The sequence below is a fragment of the Acomys minous genome, assembly GCF_964271855.1.
Source record: "Acomys minous genome assembly, chromosome: 10".
Classification (NCBI taxonomy): Eukaryota; Metazoa; Chordata; class Mammalia; order Rodentia; family Muridae; genus Acomys; species Acomys minous.
Window position 1 is genome coordinate 70,338,186 of NC_140491.1, and position 15,693 is coordinate 70,353,878.

The following is a 15,693-nucleotide window of genomic DNA, read 5'->3' on the forward strand; positions in this document are numbered from 1 at the left end:
TGAGGTCTAGGAAAAATTCTTGACAAGTTGAGGGAAGTTGAGTCTCAGGGGAGTCTGGAGCAGAAGGAGAAGGGCTGTAGGGAGAGAGCAGTGGTCTGGGACCAGAAGTCAACACTGGGACCCAGGACCTGAAGGCAGGAAAACATCCTTTGAGGTAGAGTGAGCTTGGCAGGTTGTCCACATGGCTGCCAGCCTCTCAGCACAAGGTCTGTTTACTCCAGACAGGAGGTGAAGGGTCCCTGACTCCAGAGAGGAAATTACAGCCTGTTACAGTGAGTGAGAAGATGCCCTTGGGAGCAGGACCTAACAAAGGGTGATTGTGTAAGACAAGGGCAGGTTGCTGAGGTGGTCAAAAAGAGCTGTCCTGGGCTCTGGGCCAGGTAAGATGGTGGGCCACCAGGGCGGAGGCGAGAGAGACAGCCAGCATTTGTTCCTTGTCGCGTAGGGTTCCTTAGTCATCAGATGGCCTCACACCATATAAGGTGGGTTCACTGAAACAATGTCAGCTGGGACCAGGACCTCAGTGACAGCGACGGGAAGGGGGGAAGTAAGGCAGGTGACTCAGGGGTTGGCTAGCAACCAGAGACACCTGCCCGAGGGTGGCAAAGCCTTGGTGCTTCTTGTCTGCGACCTTCAATGGGACAGCAACAGGCTAGAGCTGTTAGCAGGAGGTTAGAAGGTGGAAAGCCAGGGAGCTGAGCAACCATTGTGATGCGGACAGGAGAGATAGAAGCTTCTTTCAGTGTCATAATAGGGGAGTCTGGAGCCCTGTGTAGGCCCTCGAGACAGACCACACTTCTACCTCCGTGCAAAGGCGTCTGGGAAACTGGATCCTGCCAAGTATGTCTGGATAGAATTTTTTCCTGTGACACTGGCATCGCTGCTTACCCAGAGGTGAGTGTGAAATGGAGCCATTACTGGGAATCCAGTTGAGCTGAGGGCTGGAGGTCTCGGGGCCTAGTCCCCTCACCCCAATTCTTACCTCAGGTGGAACTCGTTGGACACTTGTTGCTTTCTGAAGCCCACTTCTCCGTGGCTGTGGAAATCAGGATTTCCCCATCCATTCCCTGGCCAGGAGCAAGCCTACCTCATTTGGCAGTTGGGGTTTTCCAGCCCCTCGGCCTGTCTACCCTTCTCTGGGGTCCTCTGTGAAGCCGTGCCCTGTGTCTCCTCTCCCTCTGCCTCTCTGCCCCCCCGTCACATCTCCCCTAAAGCAGCTGCTAAGCCTCCCTTCTTTTCTTCTCAGCTTCCTCTCCAGATGTTTCCTGCAGATGTTGGTGGTCTGCCTGGTCCACTGGTGCACCTGGGGCATCCCTACTCCTATGTGTGGCTGGTCCAGGGTCATCTACCCCTTTTCCATGCTAACCCCTATGGGATTTGTTCTCAAGCTCTTTCTGTAGTCAAAATATTTCATTTTATTTTTAATTATGTGTCTGTGTGGGGGGGAATGTACTTACGAGTGCCGGCGGCCAAGGAAGCCAGAAGTGTTGGCTCCCAGAGGCTAGAGGTACTGGCTGTTATGAGCCATGCAATTGTGGGTGATTGGAACTTGGTTCCCCTGGAACAGCAGTATGTCCCTTTTGGGGGGGTTGTTTTTTGTTTTTGTTTTTCGAGACAGGGTTTCTCTGTGTAGCCTTGGCTGTCCTGGACTCATTTTGGAGACAAGGCTGGCCTCAAACTCACAGCAATTTACCTGCCTCTGCCTCCCAAGTGCTGGGATTAAAGGCATTCGCCACCATGCCCTTTTAATTGCTGAGTCGTCTCCCCAGCCTTCAATTTTATTTATTTATTTATTGTGTGTGTTTTGGTTTTTCAAGACAGAGTTTCTCTGTGTAGCCTTGGATGGCCTGGACTCATTTTGTAGAGTGGGCTGGCCTCGAACTAACGTGATCCACCTGCCTTTGCCTCCTGAGTGCTGGGATTAAAGGTGTGTGCCACCATGCCCGACCAAGCACTTGTTCTTAAAGAGGACCCAAGTTCCAGTTCCCAGTACCTACACTGTAGCTCACAACTGGGGCTGTGGCACAGCAGGTCCTCTTGAAGGACAACTGGGTTTTGATTCCCAGAATGCACATGGTGTTTCAGAGCCATTTGTGCTTCCAGTTCTGGAGGATCAGATGCCTTCTTCTGACCTCTGTGGGCACCAAACTACACATACATACATATAGGCAAAGTACACATAAAATGAATAAACCTAGTTACAAAAAAAAAAAAAATTGAGAGTACAGAGCCAGTGCAATGACCCTAGCAGGAAACAATGGCTCCCCGCTGAGCCTGCCTCCCTTTACTCAATCCCTGAGGTTCCCATGGTGGAAGAAGGGGACAACTCTCTCAAGCTGTCCTCTGACTGCCACAAGTACGCTGTAACACATGCATGCCCACACGTTCACGTGCCCTACCACCCACCCACACAATGAATGTAAAAGAAAAGAAATCAGCTTTAATCTCAGCACTCGGGAGGCAGAGGCAGGTGGATCGCTGTGAGTTCGAGGCCAGCCTGGTCTACAAAGCAAGCCCAGGACAGCCAAGGCTACACAGAGAAACCCTGTCTGGAAAAACCAAAAAAAAAAAAAAAAAAAAAAAGAAAGAAAGAAAGAAAAGAAAAGAAAAAAGAAAAGAAAAAAGGGCTGTGGATGCAGCCTAGTTGAAGCTTAGTGTCCAAAAAGCTCTGGCTCAGTTTTAGCACCAAGGAAACCGAACGTGGTGGAGTGAGTGTGCGGGTAACTCCAGCAGACAGCAGGGATCAGGAGGCTGTGTGAGATTAGGTCTCAAAGGAAAAAGAGGGGAGAGAGAGGAAAAGGGGAGAGGAAGGGGGAAGTGCATGAAGGAAAAATCTGGGGTCAGGCCCCACTGGAGACAAAGCTGGAGAGGCAGCCCAAGCTAACGCGTGTCCATGCTACGAGCTATTTATTTATTTATTACATTTTTGCGTGTACGAGTGATTTGCTTGGATGGATGTGTGTGCCTAGTGCCATTGGTAGTCAGATCTCCTGGAAATGGAGTTACAGTTGTGAGCTACCATGTAGGTGCTGGGAATTGAACCTGGGTCCCCTGCAAGATCAAGTATTTCTAGTATCTCTATGTAGCCTGGGCTAGCCTAGAAACCACCTATGTGGACCAGGATGGCCTTAAATTCTGAGACCTTTTATATAGCCAAAAATGACCTTGAAGTTCTGATCCTCCTGTCTCTGTACCTCCAGTGCCGGGACCGTAGGCTTGCACCACCTCACCCAGTTTACACAGGATGAATCTCGGGTTTCATGCACACTTGGCAAGTATGTCCCTAGCTCCACTTGCATTTAGTATAATGTTTATTCAGGTGAGATTGGGCCTGGGGAGGTGTGCATCCTATCTCTCACGAAGGGGCCTTGCTACCCTAGCAAATCAGGTTTCCTTCTTCTTCTTTTTTTTTTTTTTTTTTTTTTTTTTTTTTTTGGAGACAGGGTCTCTCTGTGTAGCCTTGGCTGTCCTAGACTGGCTTTGTAGTCCAGGCTGGCCTCGAACTCACAGCAATCCTCCTGCCTCTGCCTCCCGAGTGCTGGGATTAAAGGCATGCGCCACCACGCCCGGCCCCGGGTTTCCTTTCTTCTTCAGACTTTATGGCAGGGTCACTATCCTGACCAACTCCTGCTGTGCCATGGCCCCAGTCGTGTCTAGGTGTAAGAGTTCTCCAGTATAAACGCTGTTCGCACAGGTGTTGCCTCAAAAAGGGGGCCGTCTGAAGTGGGACCTGGAAGAAGTTCGGGTGACACTATCCAGCTGCTCTCCCCCAAAGCTGTGCCAGTGCACACACTCACCTAAGTCTTTTGGGAGAGCCTTTCAGACCAGCGCAGGACCTCTGGCTCACTTCGTCTACCTCCCGCCCCCACTGAGAAAGTTAGGTGGCAGAGTTAGGACTAGATCTTGGTATGCAGGCTGCTGCTGTTTTTTTGTTTTGTTTTGTTTTTTTGTTTTTGTTTTTGCTTTGCTTTTTCAAGACAGAGTCTCTCTGTTAGCCTTGGCTGTCCTAGACTCCCTTTGTAGACCAGGCTGGCCTTGGACTCACAAGGATCCACCTGTCTCTGCCTCCTGAGTGCTGGGATTAAAGGCGTGCGCCACCATGCCCGGCTGCAGGCTGCTGCTGTTGCTCAGACACCGCCCAACCCTTCCACGTTGTCATTTGGAGCCACAGCCTTGGAGGTCTTATGCGATCTGATGGTCAAATACATGACATCTGAACTCTGACGGTCCATGTCTGCCCTGCTGTTTTGGTACCCCTTGCCCTATGCCTCCCCATGTCCTGCAGACTTGCTCTATAAGCACATGGCTTTCCACGAGGGAGCCTCAGGCAGCCTCTGGGACCCGCCCTGTGCTTAGGGGTTCCCTGGGCATAGCTGGCACCTGCTGCTTGCACCCGTGCTCACAAATGAGGGCCTTCACACTTTACCCCCTCCCCCCCCCCCCGACACCATCCCCCATACACAAAGCTTTGTGAAAGTCCCTATCTTTGTGCTCAACCACTGGGCACTGTCCAGCGGCTTCATGGGATCAAGGCTGGCTTATCTTCCTAACCACCAGATAGCTGGGCTCTCAGAGGAGCTCAAAGAATTTTTGTTGTTGTTTTCTTTGTTTGTTTGGTTTGTTTGTTTGTTTCGAGACAGGGTCTCTCTGTGTAGCCTTGGCTGTTCTAGACTCGTTTTGTAGACCAGGCTGGCCTCGAACTCACAGTGATCCGCCTGCCTCTGCCTCCCGAGTGCTGGGATTAAAGGGCATGCGCCAACACGCCCGGCTGTAGCTCAAAGAAGTTTTTTTTTTTCTTTCCAATAAATGAAATGTCTCGGGTAGGGGACTCAGAACACGAGGACTGTGGCCCTGGAACCCCAAAGTCTACACCCTGGTCCCCCCTCCCTCCTCATTTCCCTGGTCTCTTTGCCACCAACACACAAGTTGTCTGAGCTTCCCTATCTCCAGCTACAGATCCCTTGTCCATGGGGAGTCGTGTGGGCACAGTGTGGGTGGCAGAACTTGTGTGTGCAGGTTCAGTCCCTGGGGGTGCCTAGTGAGGACACTCGCCCTTTTAACTGGGCTTTTCATCAGAGTCTCACTTCCTCCTCTTCCCCCCTCCTTTCCCTCTCTCTTCCCCCCCCTCCTTTCTCTTTCCCTGCCATCTCGCCAGAGTGCTGGCTCCCAGCATGCCATGCGTGCGAGCTGACAGCCTTATAAATAGTCGCCTTTGCAGGCGGCTGAGAGGACAGGCAGGGCACGCACTGGCCCCAGCGCCCACCACACCCTCCCCCCAGGTCAGTGTGTGACTGCTCCGTTGTCTGCCTGTGTGGAAGCCTCCAAGGGGAGTGGGGAGACATCACCTGTGGGAAGGTGGGGGTGCTAGTGCCAGGCTACCCTTGGATTCTGTGTGTCTTGTGTGTTTGTATCCATCGGTAAGAGCTGTGTGTATTTGTGTGTGTGTGTTTGTGTGTTCTATCAGCTCTGGGTGCATTGCCCTGTGGCAGTTTGCGTGAGTATGCATTGTGTGTGTGTGTGTGTGTGTCCTCTCCCAGCCTCCGAGGAGACCCCTTTGTCCCACCTGATGTTCCTGGGGCTTCAAGTCCCTTGGCCCATCCCTGCAGAGGCCCTAAGGGAAGGGGATAGACAGAGGCCCATCTCCTTGTCCCAAAGGTCTTAGGTAGGGGCAGCCTGTGTGCTCTAAGAGTTGTATGTAATGTCACTTCGAGTTGGGAGGACTTGGGGCCCTGTGGGAGCCCTGCCAGCACCTCCTGCCGGATCAAGGGCTCTGCAGGAGCCTTTGGGTCTGTCTCACTCACAGTTCTGCTCAGCTGCTTTTACCCAGGTCACTTCAACAGGAGCAAGACTGGCCAGAGAGGGGACGTCAGCTGCCCAAGGTCACGCAGCTGAGTGATGGCTTGTGACTTGAACCCTATCCGCTAGCCAGCCTCTGTGAGAGCTTTTGCTGAGCGAGCATCTGGGACGACCAGGCCTGGTGATTGGAGATGGTCGTCCTGTGGGGCCTCTGCTCCCTCAACCACCTAGAAGGCAGTCATATTAGGAGCACTGAAGGCCCTGCCCCAGGGAACCTTATAAGGCCTGGCTGCTTAGCCTGTAATCGTACCCCGTCTGGGACCCCTGGCCTCCTGGAGTCCTCCTCACGACCCAAGTTATTTTAGACCAAGGAAGTGGCAGGTGTCTGTGAGACAGAGGGACTTAGGTTACCGGGAGGGGGTGGGGCAGGGGGAGTGGAGTGATTTCCTAGGGCATGCTGGTGGCTGTCCAGGGCCTGGGACATTCCTCCTCCCCTTGTCGGCTACCCAGGGCCTTGGCCACTCCAGGCTGCCTCCTGCACACTCTGCAGGCTTAGAAGCTGCATCTCAGGTGGTGGGTCTGGGCAAAGCTCCTCACGGTTCATGTCTGGCTTTGGGCGCCAGGCCTGAGCTTGACCCCAGCCACAGCCTAGGGCTGGTCTGTCTTTCTCTCCAAGGATCAGTTCCCTCCCTAGATGGCAGGCAGGATGGAATGAGGTGCCTGGTCCCCTGTTCATCTCTGGCCAGGCCCAGTCAGGGCTAGGACCAAGGGCCACGGTACAGAGCATTCTGACACCTAGGTTGGGTTCAGAGAAAGCGCCTATCAGAGTGGGGTTGTGGGGATGCACTCTAGGAGGGCATCCTGAAGGAGGTGACACTTGAGGCCTCCAGGAGCATTGGAGAAAGACATCTTCCAAGCACTGGGTGAAACAATGCAAACACCTGGTGGAGTGGTAGGGAAGGGGAGGCATTGTACTGGATGAAAATGCAAGGGCCTGATTACCCAGACCCCACCAGCCTGGTTGAGAGGTTCAAGTTTTGTTTAGGGAGCCAAGAGTACCATGCATGAAAGACTATGAGCAGGAGGGTCACATAATTGTTGCTTGCCAAGGAAAACAGTGTGTGTGTGTGTGTGTGTTTATGTGTGTGTGTGTGTGTATGTGTATGTGTGTGTATGTGTGTGTGTATGTGTGTGTGTGTATGTGTGTGTGTGTATATGTGTGTGTATATATGTGTGTGTGTATGTGTGTGTGTGTATGTGTGTGTGTGTGTGTGTGTGTGTGTGTCGTCTGTGGAGGTGGCCTATGGTCTGGGCTGGAGAAGTCTGGAGAGGAGGAGGTTGGGACATGAGTGTGCAGGGCAGAGGTGGGAGGGGTTGTGGGGAGCGTGCATGCTGACCTAGGACTGGCTGCACCGGTGGGGATGGGGAGGTCCCTGGGGCCTGATGCTTACATACATGCAAGCAAACACTCATACACGTCAAACTAAAAGCAAAACAAACTACAAAGGGCCAAGTGTGGGAGTTCACACCCACAGTTGCCAGGAGTGGTGGTACGCACCCTAGGTCACCGGGGTTGGAGGAGCACACCCGAGGTTGCCAGGGCTGGTGGGGCACACCTGAGGTTGCCAGGGGTGGTGGGGCACACCTGAGGTTGCCAGGGCTGGTGGGGCACACCTGAGGTTGCCAGGGCTGGTGGGGCACACCTGAGGTTGCCAGGGCTGGTGGGGCACACCTGAGGTTGCCAGGGCTGGTGGGGCACACCTGAGGTTGCCAGGGGTTGAGGAGCACACCTGAGGTTGCCAGGGGTGGTGATGCACACCTGTTATCCCAGTGCTGGGGGGTGGCGCTGAACCAGTGGGGTTACTGTTACCTTGATGCCAGCTTGGGCTACAGAGACTGATCCTGTCTCAAACAGAACAAAACAACAAACCATACAAGACTGTGCCCCAGGAGTGTCTCTGGGTCTCTGTGTATCCCTCTGCCCACCTGTCCTGTCCCCTAGGCAAGAAAACAGGAAACTTCTGCCAGCATTCCTGGCCCCCCCCCCCAGGGGAGCGTTGTCAAGGCACCTGGCAGACACTGGCTTCATACACTAGGGGCTCTTGAGATTCCTTACTACCCTTCACGCTCCTCTGTGACCTCTACTCAGGTGCCTCCGGCAGACCAAGGCGCGCACACTGGAGCCGTGAGAGGCAGTAGAAGCGAGTAGGAAGGTGACTTTTCCAAGGTCCTTCTGCCTCCTGGGCCGCGCTCCACCCTTTGGGCCCTTCTCAGTTTGGAAATTGCCTGCGGGAGCCTGGCAACTGCCGGCACAACTCACCGCTGCTGTGGGTGGGGCTTGGTGGAAGCTGAGTCGGGGAGGAGGGCCCGTCACCCCTGCCTGTGCCTTGTCTTGCAGAGTGCTGACCTAGCTCCCAGACCTCAGCAGGATGGAAGGTACGGACTGACGTCCCCTCTTGGCCTCATAGTGCCTGTGTGTTAAGCTGTGGGCTCTCACAGGGATTGCCTGGGAGGGTGGGAGGCCGCCTCCGGCTTCCTCCGCTGGCCTGTCACGATATGCTTGGCTCCTAATCTTAGAAGCAACAAGGCCTCCTGGAGGCTTCTGGGATCCCAGAACTCACCTATACTGGTATTTATAGCCAGGCTTCCCCTTTTCTGGGGAAGGAGGGTCTGTGGGAGGGGGATCCATCTGTATCGACTGCCAAGCAGCTTTCAGGAGTGCATGGGGGGGGGGGGACTAGTTGGGGCAGTGGGCAGGTACAGGTCTTGCCCTTGCTGCGACTCAGTGTCTCTGTCAGCTAGTGTGGTAGATCCTAAAGTCTTGAGTCTTCTTCCTGGCTTCTGTGTTCTAGGATGTGGGCAGAGTGCCTGGAGTGGGCGGGCCCTGGCTTCTGGCAGCAGGCCTCTGCCTGGGCGGCTTTTTAAAGGGCTTGATAGACTTGTGTGCTGCTACTGCCTAAAGTCAGTGGTCACCAGTCTACACCTTAGCTGCCACTCAGCCTTAGGCATTTCCCAGATAGCTCCTCAAGACGCCAAACCACCCCCCTCAGGGGTCGTTAAGCCCACTTCCTTCTGGAGAGCTTGCTTCTTGGGGAGGCTCCTGTCCAGCACCCTAAGGACAGGAAACCCAGGGAAAAGCCCAGGGTTCTAGCTTGGGTTCAGTTGTCCCTGGGGGGTAATAAGCCTCTTCCTCTCTAGGCCTCAGTTTCCCTCTCCCTAGTGGGTTGTGAGGTCCCTTTTCTCAGTGTCAAGTATGGGCCCTAGGGCCTCATCCATGTTAGCTAGGCCACAGAGCTTGCACCGAAGGCCAAAGAGGCAGTTTGGGAAGTTTGCTTACCTCCTTGTCTGAGTAAGAGCTCCTTTTGCCCACAGCAGCCATCCTCCCTGGCAACCATCTCTATGGCAACGCATGTTGCGGTTGCCAGCTCCACACTAGTGCTGCTGGGGCAAGCCAGCAATGGGAGGGCCAAGCCCCGGGGTGGGGTGGGGTGGAGTGGGGTGGTGGTGGGGGGAAGGGGAGGTGACAGCATGAACAGGATCATGGGCTGCAGTTCATCTAGAGAATTCCAAGAAGAGGAAAGCAGAAAGGCGGGAGGTGACCAACACCCCCACATGGATCCCCCAACCCCCCCCCTCCCGCTGAGGCACCTCAGGGTTGCCATCCCAGTCCCTTAACCTTTGAATTCTTAACGGAGTTCTTAGCCTCCGGGCTTTGTCTGAGTGTGTCCAGAACCTCCCCCACCCCCACCCCCCCCACCCCCCCCCACCCCCCACCCCCGCTTTCCCTGCTCATCCCAGCTCACTCAGAGGAGCCTCTGCCTCCTTGTCTGGCCAGGAACTGACTCCTGCTCCCTTGTTCTCTCCACAGAGAAGCTGAAGAAAGCCAAGATCATCTTTGTGGTGGGTGAGTTGTAGGCAGGCCCGTGGTGGGCAAGTGGGGAGGTTCTGAGCCGGCTCTGTAGGATTTTTTTTTTCCTTCCCCTCTTCTTGAGGCAGGCCCTCTCTAACATAGTCCTGGCTGTCCTAGAACCAGGCTGGCCTCAAGCTCACAAAGCTCCGGCCGCCTCAGCCTCCCAAGTGTTGGGATTAAAGGCACGTGGGGCTCTTCCTTGAACTCTGTTCCTCATTGAGGACCCTGGCGGTGTCCCTCCTGGGGCTTTGTTTTTTTTTAGGGGGGGGATGCGGTTGCTGAACTCATGGGTGCTTGCAGGCGGGCCTGGCTCAGGAAAGGGCACCCAGTGTGAAAAGATTGTGCAGAAATATGGCTACACCCACCTCTCCACGGGGGACCTGCTGCGAGCAGAAGTCAGTTCCGGATCGGAGAGAGGCAAGAAGCTGTCAGCCATCATGGAAATGGGGCAGCTTGTGCCACTGGTGAGTGGGGGGGTGGGGTGGGGGGTAGGGGTGGGGGGAGGTGGGCTGTCAGGGGCCGGGTTGGGGGCGGGGATGGATGGTGGAAGGTCTGAGTCTGAGGCCTTGCGGGTCAGCCAGCAAAGCTGTGACACCCTTGCCAAAGGTGACTTTGGCCCTCTCTGGCTCTGAAGCCTACTGTGGTTCCCCATTGCCCTTGGCCAACAGTTGCTTTCAGAATTTACTAGCCGGTGGGATGCAGCCCTGCCTCCTGGTCTCTGTTCCCCAGCGTTTTGGACTTTCTATCTCAGTCCCACTCCTTTATGGCTGGAATCATCTTACCAGCCAGCACTCAGACCTCCCTGACTCCCCAGTCTCAGGGTCACACACTCCCCCTAACTTCATGCTGCAGTGCTCCCCGTCTTGTTATTTTTATTTATTCGTTTATTGGAGAGGGGTATGCACGTTCCCATAGCACCAATATGGCCGTCAGAGGACAACTTGAAGGAGTCGGTTCTCTCCTTTCACTATGTGGGTCCTGGAGGTCAAACTCTGGCTAGCAGGCTTGGCGGGGCGAGTGCCACCCACGGAGCCATCCTGCTGACCCGCTTGTCCCCTTCTTTGCCCATACCTTACCCCTACGTTGTATGTCATGCTTAGAATCAGAAGCCAATCGTGTCCTAGTCCGTTCCCTCCCCTGGGTTGGTGAGGGTGGAGGCTAGCAGGGGGTTCACTGAAGCCCAGCCCTGGAGGATGGGGGGGGGGGGACATTGCTGGGACTCACATGCTCTGGGTAAGAGGGCAGCTTGAGTGGGTGAGCCCAAGCCAAGTTCCAGAGGGGCAGAGAGAGAAGGCTCAGGATACTCTATGCTGCACAACAGGACATAGTGCTGGACATGCTCCGAGATGCCATGCTGGCCAAAGTGGATTCTTCCAATGGCTTCCTGATTGATGGCTATCCAAGGGAGGTGAAACAGGGAGAAGAATTCGAAAAGAAGGTAAGGCTGTTGATTGGTTGTTGGCCAGGGGTGGGGCTGCAGTTGAGAAGGAGGAGGGGGGTGTTAATGGAGGGGGGGAGGCTACAGGGTGCAGCTGGGGAGGTCTTGTGGGACCTTCCAAAAACCTCAAAGAAAGGCATGAGGGTTTGAGAGACTTCATCCCGGGGGGCTTGTCAACCCACATGTATACAGATGAGCCCGCACAAGCAATAGGCAGTGTGGGACGCACACACATTGTAAGGCTAGGTCCACTGCACACACATGCACACGTGTGCGCCCCGATATTAGCACACACTACATGGGTGCGCTCACGTGAACCCACATGCTGGCACGTAATACACGTGCACACATTTACGTCATAGAGGACCACACGGGAACTCTGTGGGACTGGAGGTGCTGAGGGCGAGGGCAGGTTGGAGGGCTAACAGGGTACCCTGATGGGCTGGGGTCAGAGTACCACCAGCCTCACTCTTGCCCACCTCTGTGGGGCTCAGCCGGAACAGAAGACCTTACGTCACAACCTCAAAGCCAAACGCTTGCCTTGCTCTGACCCTTAGCTTGCCAATCTTTGAAATGGGAGTTGGTCTGGCTTCCTTGAGGCCAAAGAGCCTGTGGCAACCCTGAAGCACAGTCTGTCCCCATTCTGCCAGCTGTGTGAGGTCACCTGCAACCCTCAGGGCCACATCCATCAAATGAAAGTGCCTATCAGTCCTGTGTTATTTATTATTGAGTTTCCAGAGACTCCAGGCTCCACCCAGGCCTTGGTGGCAGCCTCTGGAGTCCAAGTAGCTGAAGTTCTCAGATCTTGACGCTAGGGGGTGCCAGAACTGCACTGAAGGAGGAGGGGTGGGCCTGGAAGTGACTTGTCCAACTGGCTAAAATGCACAGAGCTTCCAGTGCCTTCTCCTTAGGCTAGATGCCCATTTCCAGATTGAGAGACCGAGACTCCAAGAAGGGGTGCCCTGCCCAGAGACTTAGCTAGTACCAAGCCCCACTACCCACCCAAAGTGTGGGTACGGAATCTGCTGTGTTTGGTCCTGGGGACTCAGCGGACCTTGGCATCTGATGGCTGATGGACAGGTGGTGGCAGTTGTGGTCTGGCCTTTGCCACTCTGAGAGAAGCACCTGGCAAACTGCCCTAAGCCAACAGATGGCAGGATCACTCCTCCCCGAGGCCAGCTAATGTTGTCACATTGAATCCACACCCACCCAGGAGGCAGACACCAGACTCAGAAGGCCCAGTAGCCTGCCACAAGGTTACATGGTTGGGCAGAGGCAGGAGAGGAGCTGTGAGTGACAGTCTTATGTGCTGTCTGGATGACAACAGCTGTTTAGATGCCTCTGGGGCTGACTCAGCTGGGATCTAAAGGACAGAGGGCCCTCCTGGCCCAGGCCCAAGCCTGGCTTTCCTTTTCTCTGAGTCCCAGAGTTCTCTTTTTTCATAAACTCAGTCTAGACCACACCAGGCTTGGGTACCTGGTTGTGACAGAGAGGCAGGCTCCCCACCCTGAGGGACCTTATAGCCTAGAAAGGGAAGGGGTGACCATCACAAGCTTCAATGCAAGGCCCAGACTAGGCAGGGGACACTGTGAAGGGACAGCGGTGACCAACCTGAGGTCTGGACCTGCCAGGCCCTATTCCTTCACCTCTCCAAGTCATCTTTGTGATGAGTGGCTTATGCCAGTGACAGTGACGTCACTTGGATTTCCTTAAAGTCCTTACCCTGCCCCTGCTCGGAATCCTTTGTCAGTCAAGTCTTATTCAGCTCTCAGCTCCCACCTTGGCAGAGCAAAGTGGGAGCAACCAAGTAAGTAGCTAGAGACCAGGGGACCAGGTATAGTGGGAGGGTCACATCTGACGAGACCGCCTGAGAGGGATTGAGAGTCTAGCTGAGGTTCAGTCAGTCCCAGTTGTGGGAAAGGGTAACAGAGGGGCTCATGCTGGTCTTGACATGAGGTGGAGACAGATAAAAAGCATGGGTCAGTGTAGCCAAAGGAGGGAAAGCAGCTGTGGCCAGGGGTCAAGAGAACAGCGGTATGGAGGGGCAAGGCCAGGACACACAGGTGCTCCAGATCTGGTAAGGACTTTGAGTTTTCTCTCAAAGGTTCTAGGAAGGTGGGGAAGAGGTTTGAAGTGGGCAACAGGTGAAGTGGGTTTTTGTTTTTGTTTTTGCTTTTTTTTTTGGTTTTTCAAAACAAGGGTTCTTGGCAGAGGCAGGCGGATCTCTGTGAGTTCGAGGCCAGCCTGGTCTACAAAGTGAGTCCAGGACAGCCAGGGCTACACAGAGAAATCCTGTCTCGAAAAAAACAAAACAAGACAAAGTTTCTCTGTATGGCCTTGTCTGTCTTAGACTCGCTTTGTAGACCAGGCTGGCCTCGAAGTCACAGCAATCCACCTGCCTCTGCTGCCTGAGTGCTGGGATTCAAGGCGTGCGCCACGACGCCCAGTTTGGGAGGTGGTTTTGGGAAGGGCCCTCCGGTGGCCCTCAGGAAGGGACTGACGTTCTGAGCGGGACTCATGGAGGGCTTGAGGGATGGTGGCAGGGGTGGCTTTCCAATGATACAGTGTCCACCTTCACAGATCGGACAGCCCACACTGCTGCTGTATGTGGACGCAGGCCCCGAGACCATGACCAAACGACTCCTAAAGCGAGGCGAGACCAGTGGCCGTGTGGACGACAACGAGGATACCATCAAAAAGAGGCTGGAGACTTATTACAAGGCCACAGAGCCGGTCATTTCCTTCTATGAGAAGCGTGGCATTGTGCACAAGGTGGGGAACTCTTCCTGGTCTGACGACCTTAGGCCACCCCTCTCCCTCAGTTTCCCCCTTTCCCCCTAGTTCAGTAAGTGGCGACTGGAGTGGGGTTGTGTGGCTCTTGCTCATGGCGTCTCTGCCCTCATGGCTCCTATCCCCACAGGTCAATGCTGAAGGCACAGTGGACTCTGTCTTCTCCGAAGTCTGCACCTACCTGGACGCCCTGAAGTAACTGGAGCTCTTGGCCAGCTCCTAGCCCACCCCACCCTTGCCCCCTGACCCCAGGCAGCCTGGCTCATGCCCAAGCGCCTCCACCCTGCTGGGCTGTGCACAGACACAGGAAGCCACTTTATCCTGTCCCGTGGACATCTGAGCACTAAAGGAATTGCCAAGGACGTCTGGGCTCACTCCCTTTTCTTTGCTTCCAATTGAGGTGATTCATGCTGCCACAGCCGGACTCCAGCACTCCCGGCCCCATTCTTGCCCGTGCCTCAGCCCAGCTGTCTTGTCTCTGTCCAGTTCTGCTGGTGTCCTAGGTCCCTTCCTTAGCCAGGCCATGGCAAACTTAGGGACCCCTGGGTTGACAGGCTGCTCCTAGGGTCTGGAGTTCTGTCTCTGTTCCTCATAGCCTTGTCAGCTTTCTTTTCTTTTCTTTTCTTTTTCTTTTTTCTTCTCTCTCTCTCTCTCTTTTTTCTCTTTTTTTTTTTTTTTGTAGATAGCATCATGTGTCTCAGGCTGGCCTCATACCCTCAAACTGCTATGTAACTGAGGATACTCCGATGCTCCTGCCTTCATTTGTCTTCCTGAGTGCTGAGATTGCAGGGCTGTAGCGCCACCACTGCTGATTTTGGGGTGCTCGGAATCATGCCCATTGCCTTGTGTATACCACCAGGCCAGTACTCTACAAACGGAGCTGCATCCCCAGGATGGGAAGGTTTCTCTATGCCTGACCGGGGCCTGGGATGCGGTGGGCAACGGGCACAGCAGTCGGAGCCACGTGGCTACCGGGCGGTAGGGCCTGTGCAATGGGCACATAGCTAGGTGGGAGGTTGAGGTCAGGAGTGGTCTTCCTGAGGAACAGACTCAAAAGCCTCACCACCCTTTGAGCTGGTCCTAAAATTGGCTCTGTCATGCCGTGTCCCAACCCTTATCCTCAGCGTTAGGATGAGAACAGACTGATTAAGGAGTGTGAGTTGTCATTAAGGATATGGGATCAAAGGCCAGGCCTGGGACCTGCAGAGGACAGCTAGGGACACCCAGGGGAAGTGCCACTTCTCTTTTGCCCTTTGAGTTTTTGATCCCATCACATAGGAAGGCTCTGTTGGTGCCCACTTGTCCTTGGCCTCCCGTCCCCATCCCTTGTGACTTTGCCCCTGGCCCAGATAGCCTGTAGCCAGCAGCCACAGCTGCCCCAGGGACACCTGCCCCTGGGGGTGACGGTGCTCATTCCTTTGTGTTTACTGCCAGTGGGGCCACCTTTCCTTTTGCATTGCCTATTTAAGCTGTCGTTTAAAATAAATAAACGTATTTCAGGTATAAAAGGTGAGTGTATTGAAAGAAGACCTTGAAAGCGATGGATGGTAGGAGGAGAGGGCACGCAGCACCAAGCACAGCCTGCTGCTGGGCCAGGTTTGGGGTGACGCCTCAAGACCTATTCCTCTGTCCCCTATGATGACTTCAAGAAAGCGGAAGGCTCTGGAGCTCCATGCCACTCTGTGACAGCTCGCACACTGTGACATACCAGGCACACAAACACACACACTACATACACACACACACACACACACACTCT

General features: G+C 54.6%; 1 protein-coding gene across 4 annotated transcripts; it reads left to right on the top strand.

Annotated features, from left to right (window-relative positions):
• Positions 1–666: 666 nt before the first annotated feature.
• AK1 (adenylate kinase 1) lies at positions 667–15,442 on the top strand. Of its 4 annotated transcripts, XM_084800254.1 has the most exons (8): positions 5,177–5,279; positions 7,946–8,023; positions 8,195–8,232; positions 9,665–9,700; positions 10,007–10,170; positions 11,028–11,144; positions 13,725–13,916; positions 14,065–15,442. In XM_084800254.1, the coding sequence occupies exons 3-8, from the start codon at positions 8,226–8,228 to the stop codon at positions 14,131–14,133; spliced, it is 585 nt and encodes a 194-aa protein (XP_084656380.1). In that variant the 5' UTR covers positions 5,177–5,279; positions 7,946–8,023; positions 8,195–8,225; the 3' UTR covers positions 14,134–15,442. The 4 variants fall into 4 exon arrangements, with proteins under 4 accessions (XP_084656379.1, XP_084656378.1, XP_084656380.1 ...); XM_084800253.1 differs by lacking the exons at positions 5,177–5,279; positions 7,946–8,023 and adding an exon at positions 667–894; XM_084800252.1 differs by lacking the exon at positions 7,946–8,023 and having other exon boundaries at positions 5,143–5,279.
• Positions 15,443–15,693: the final 251 nt, after the last annotated feature.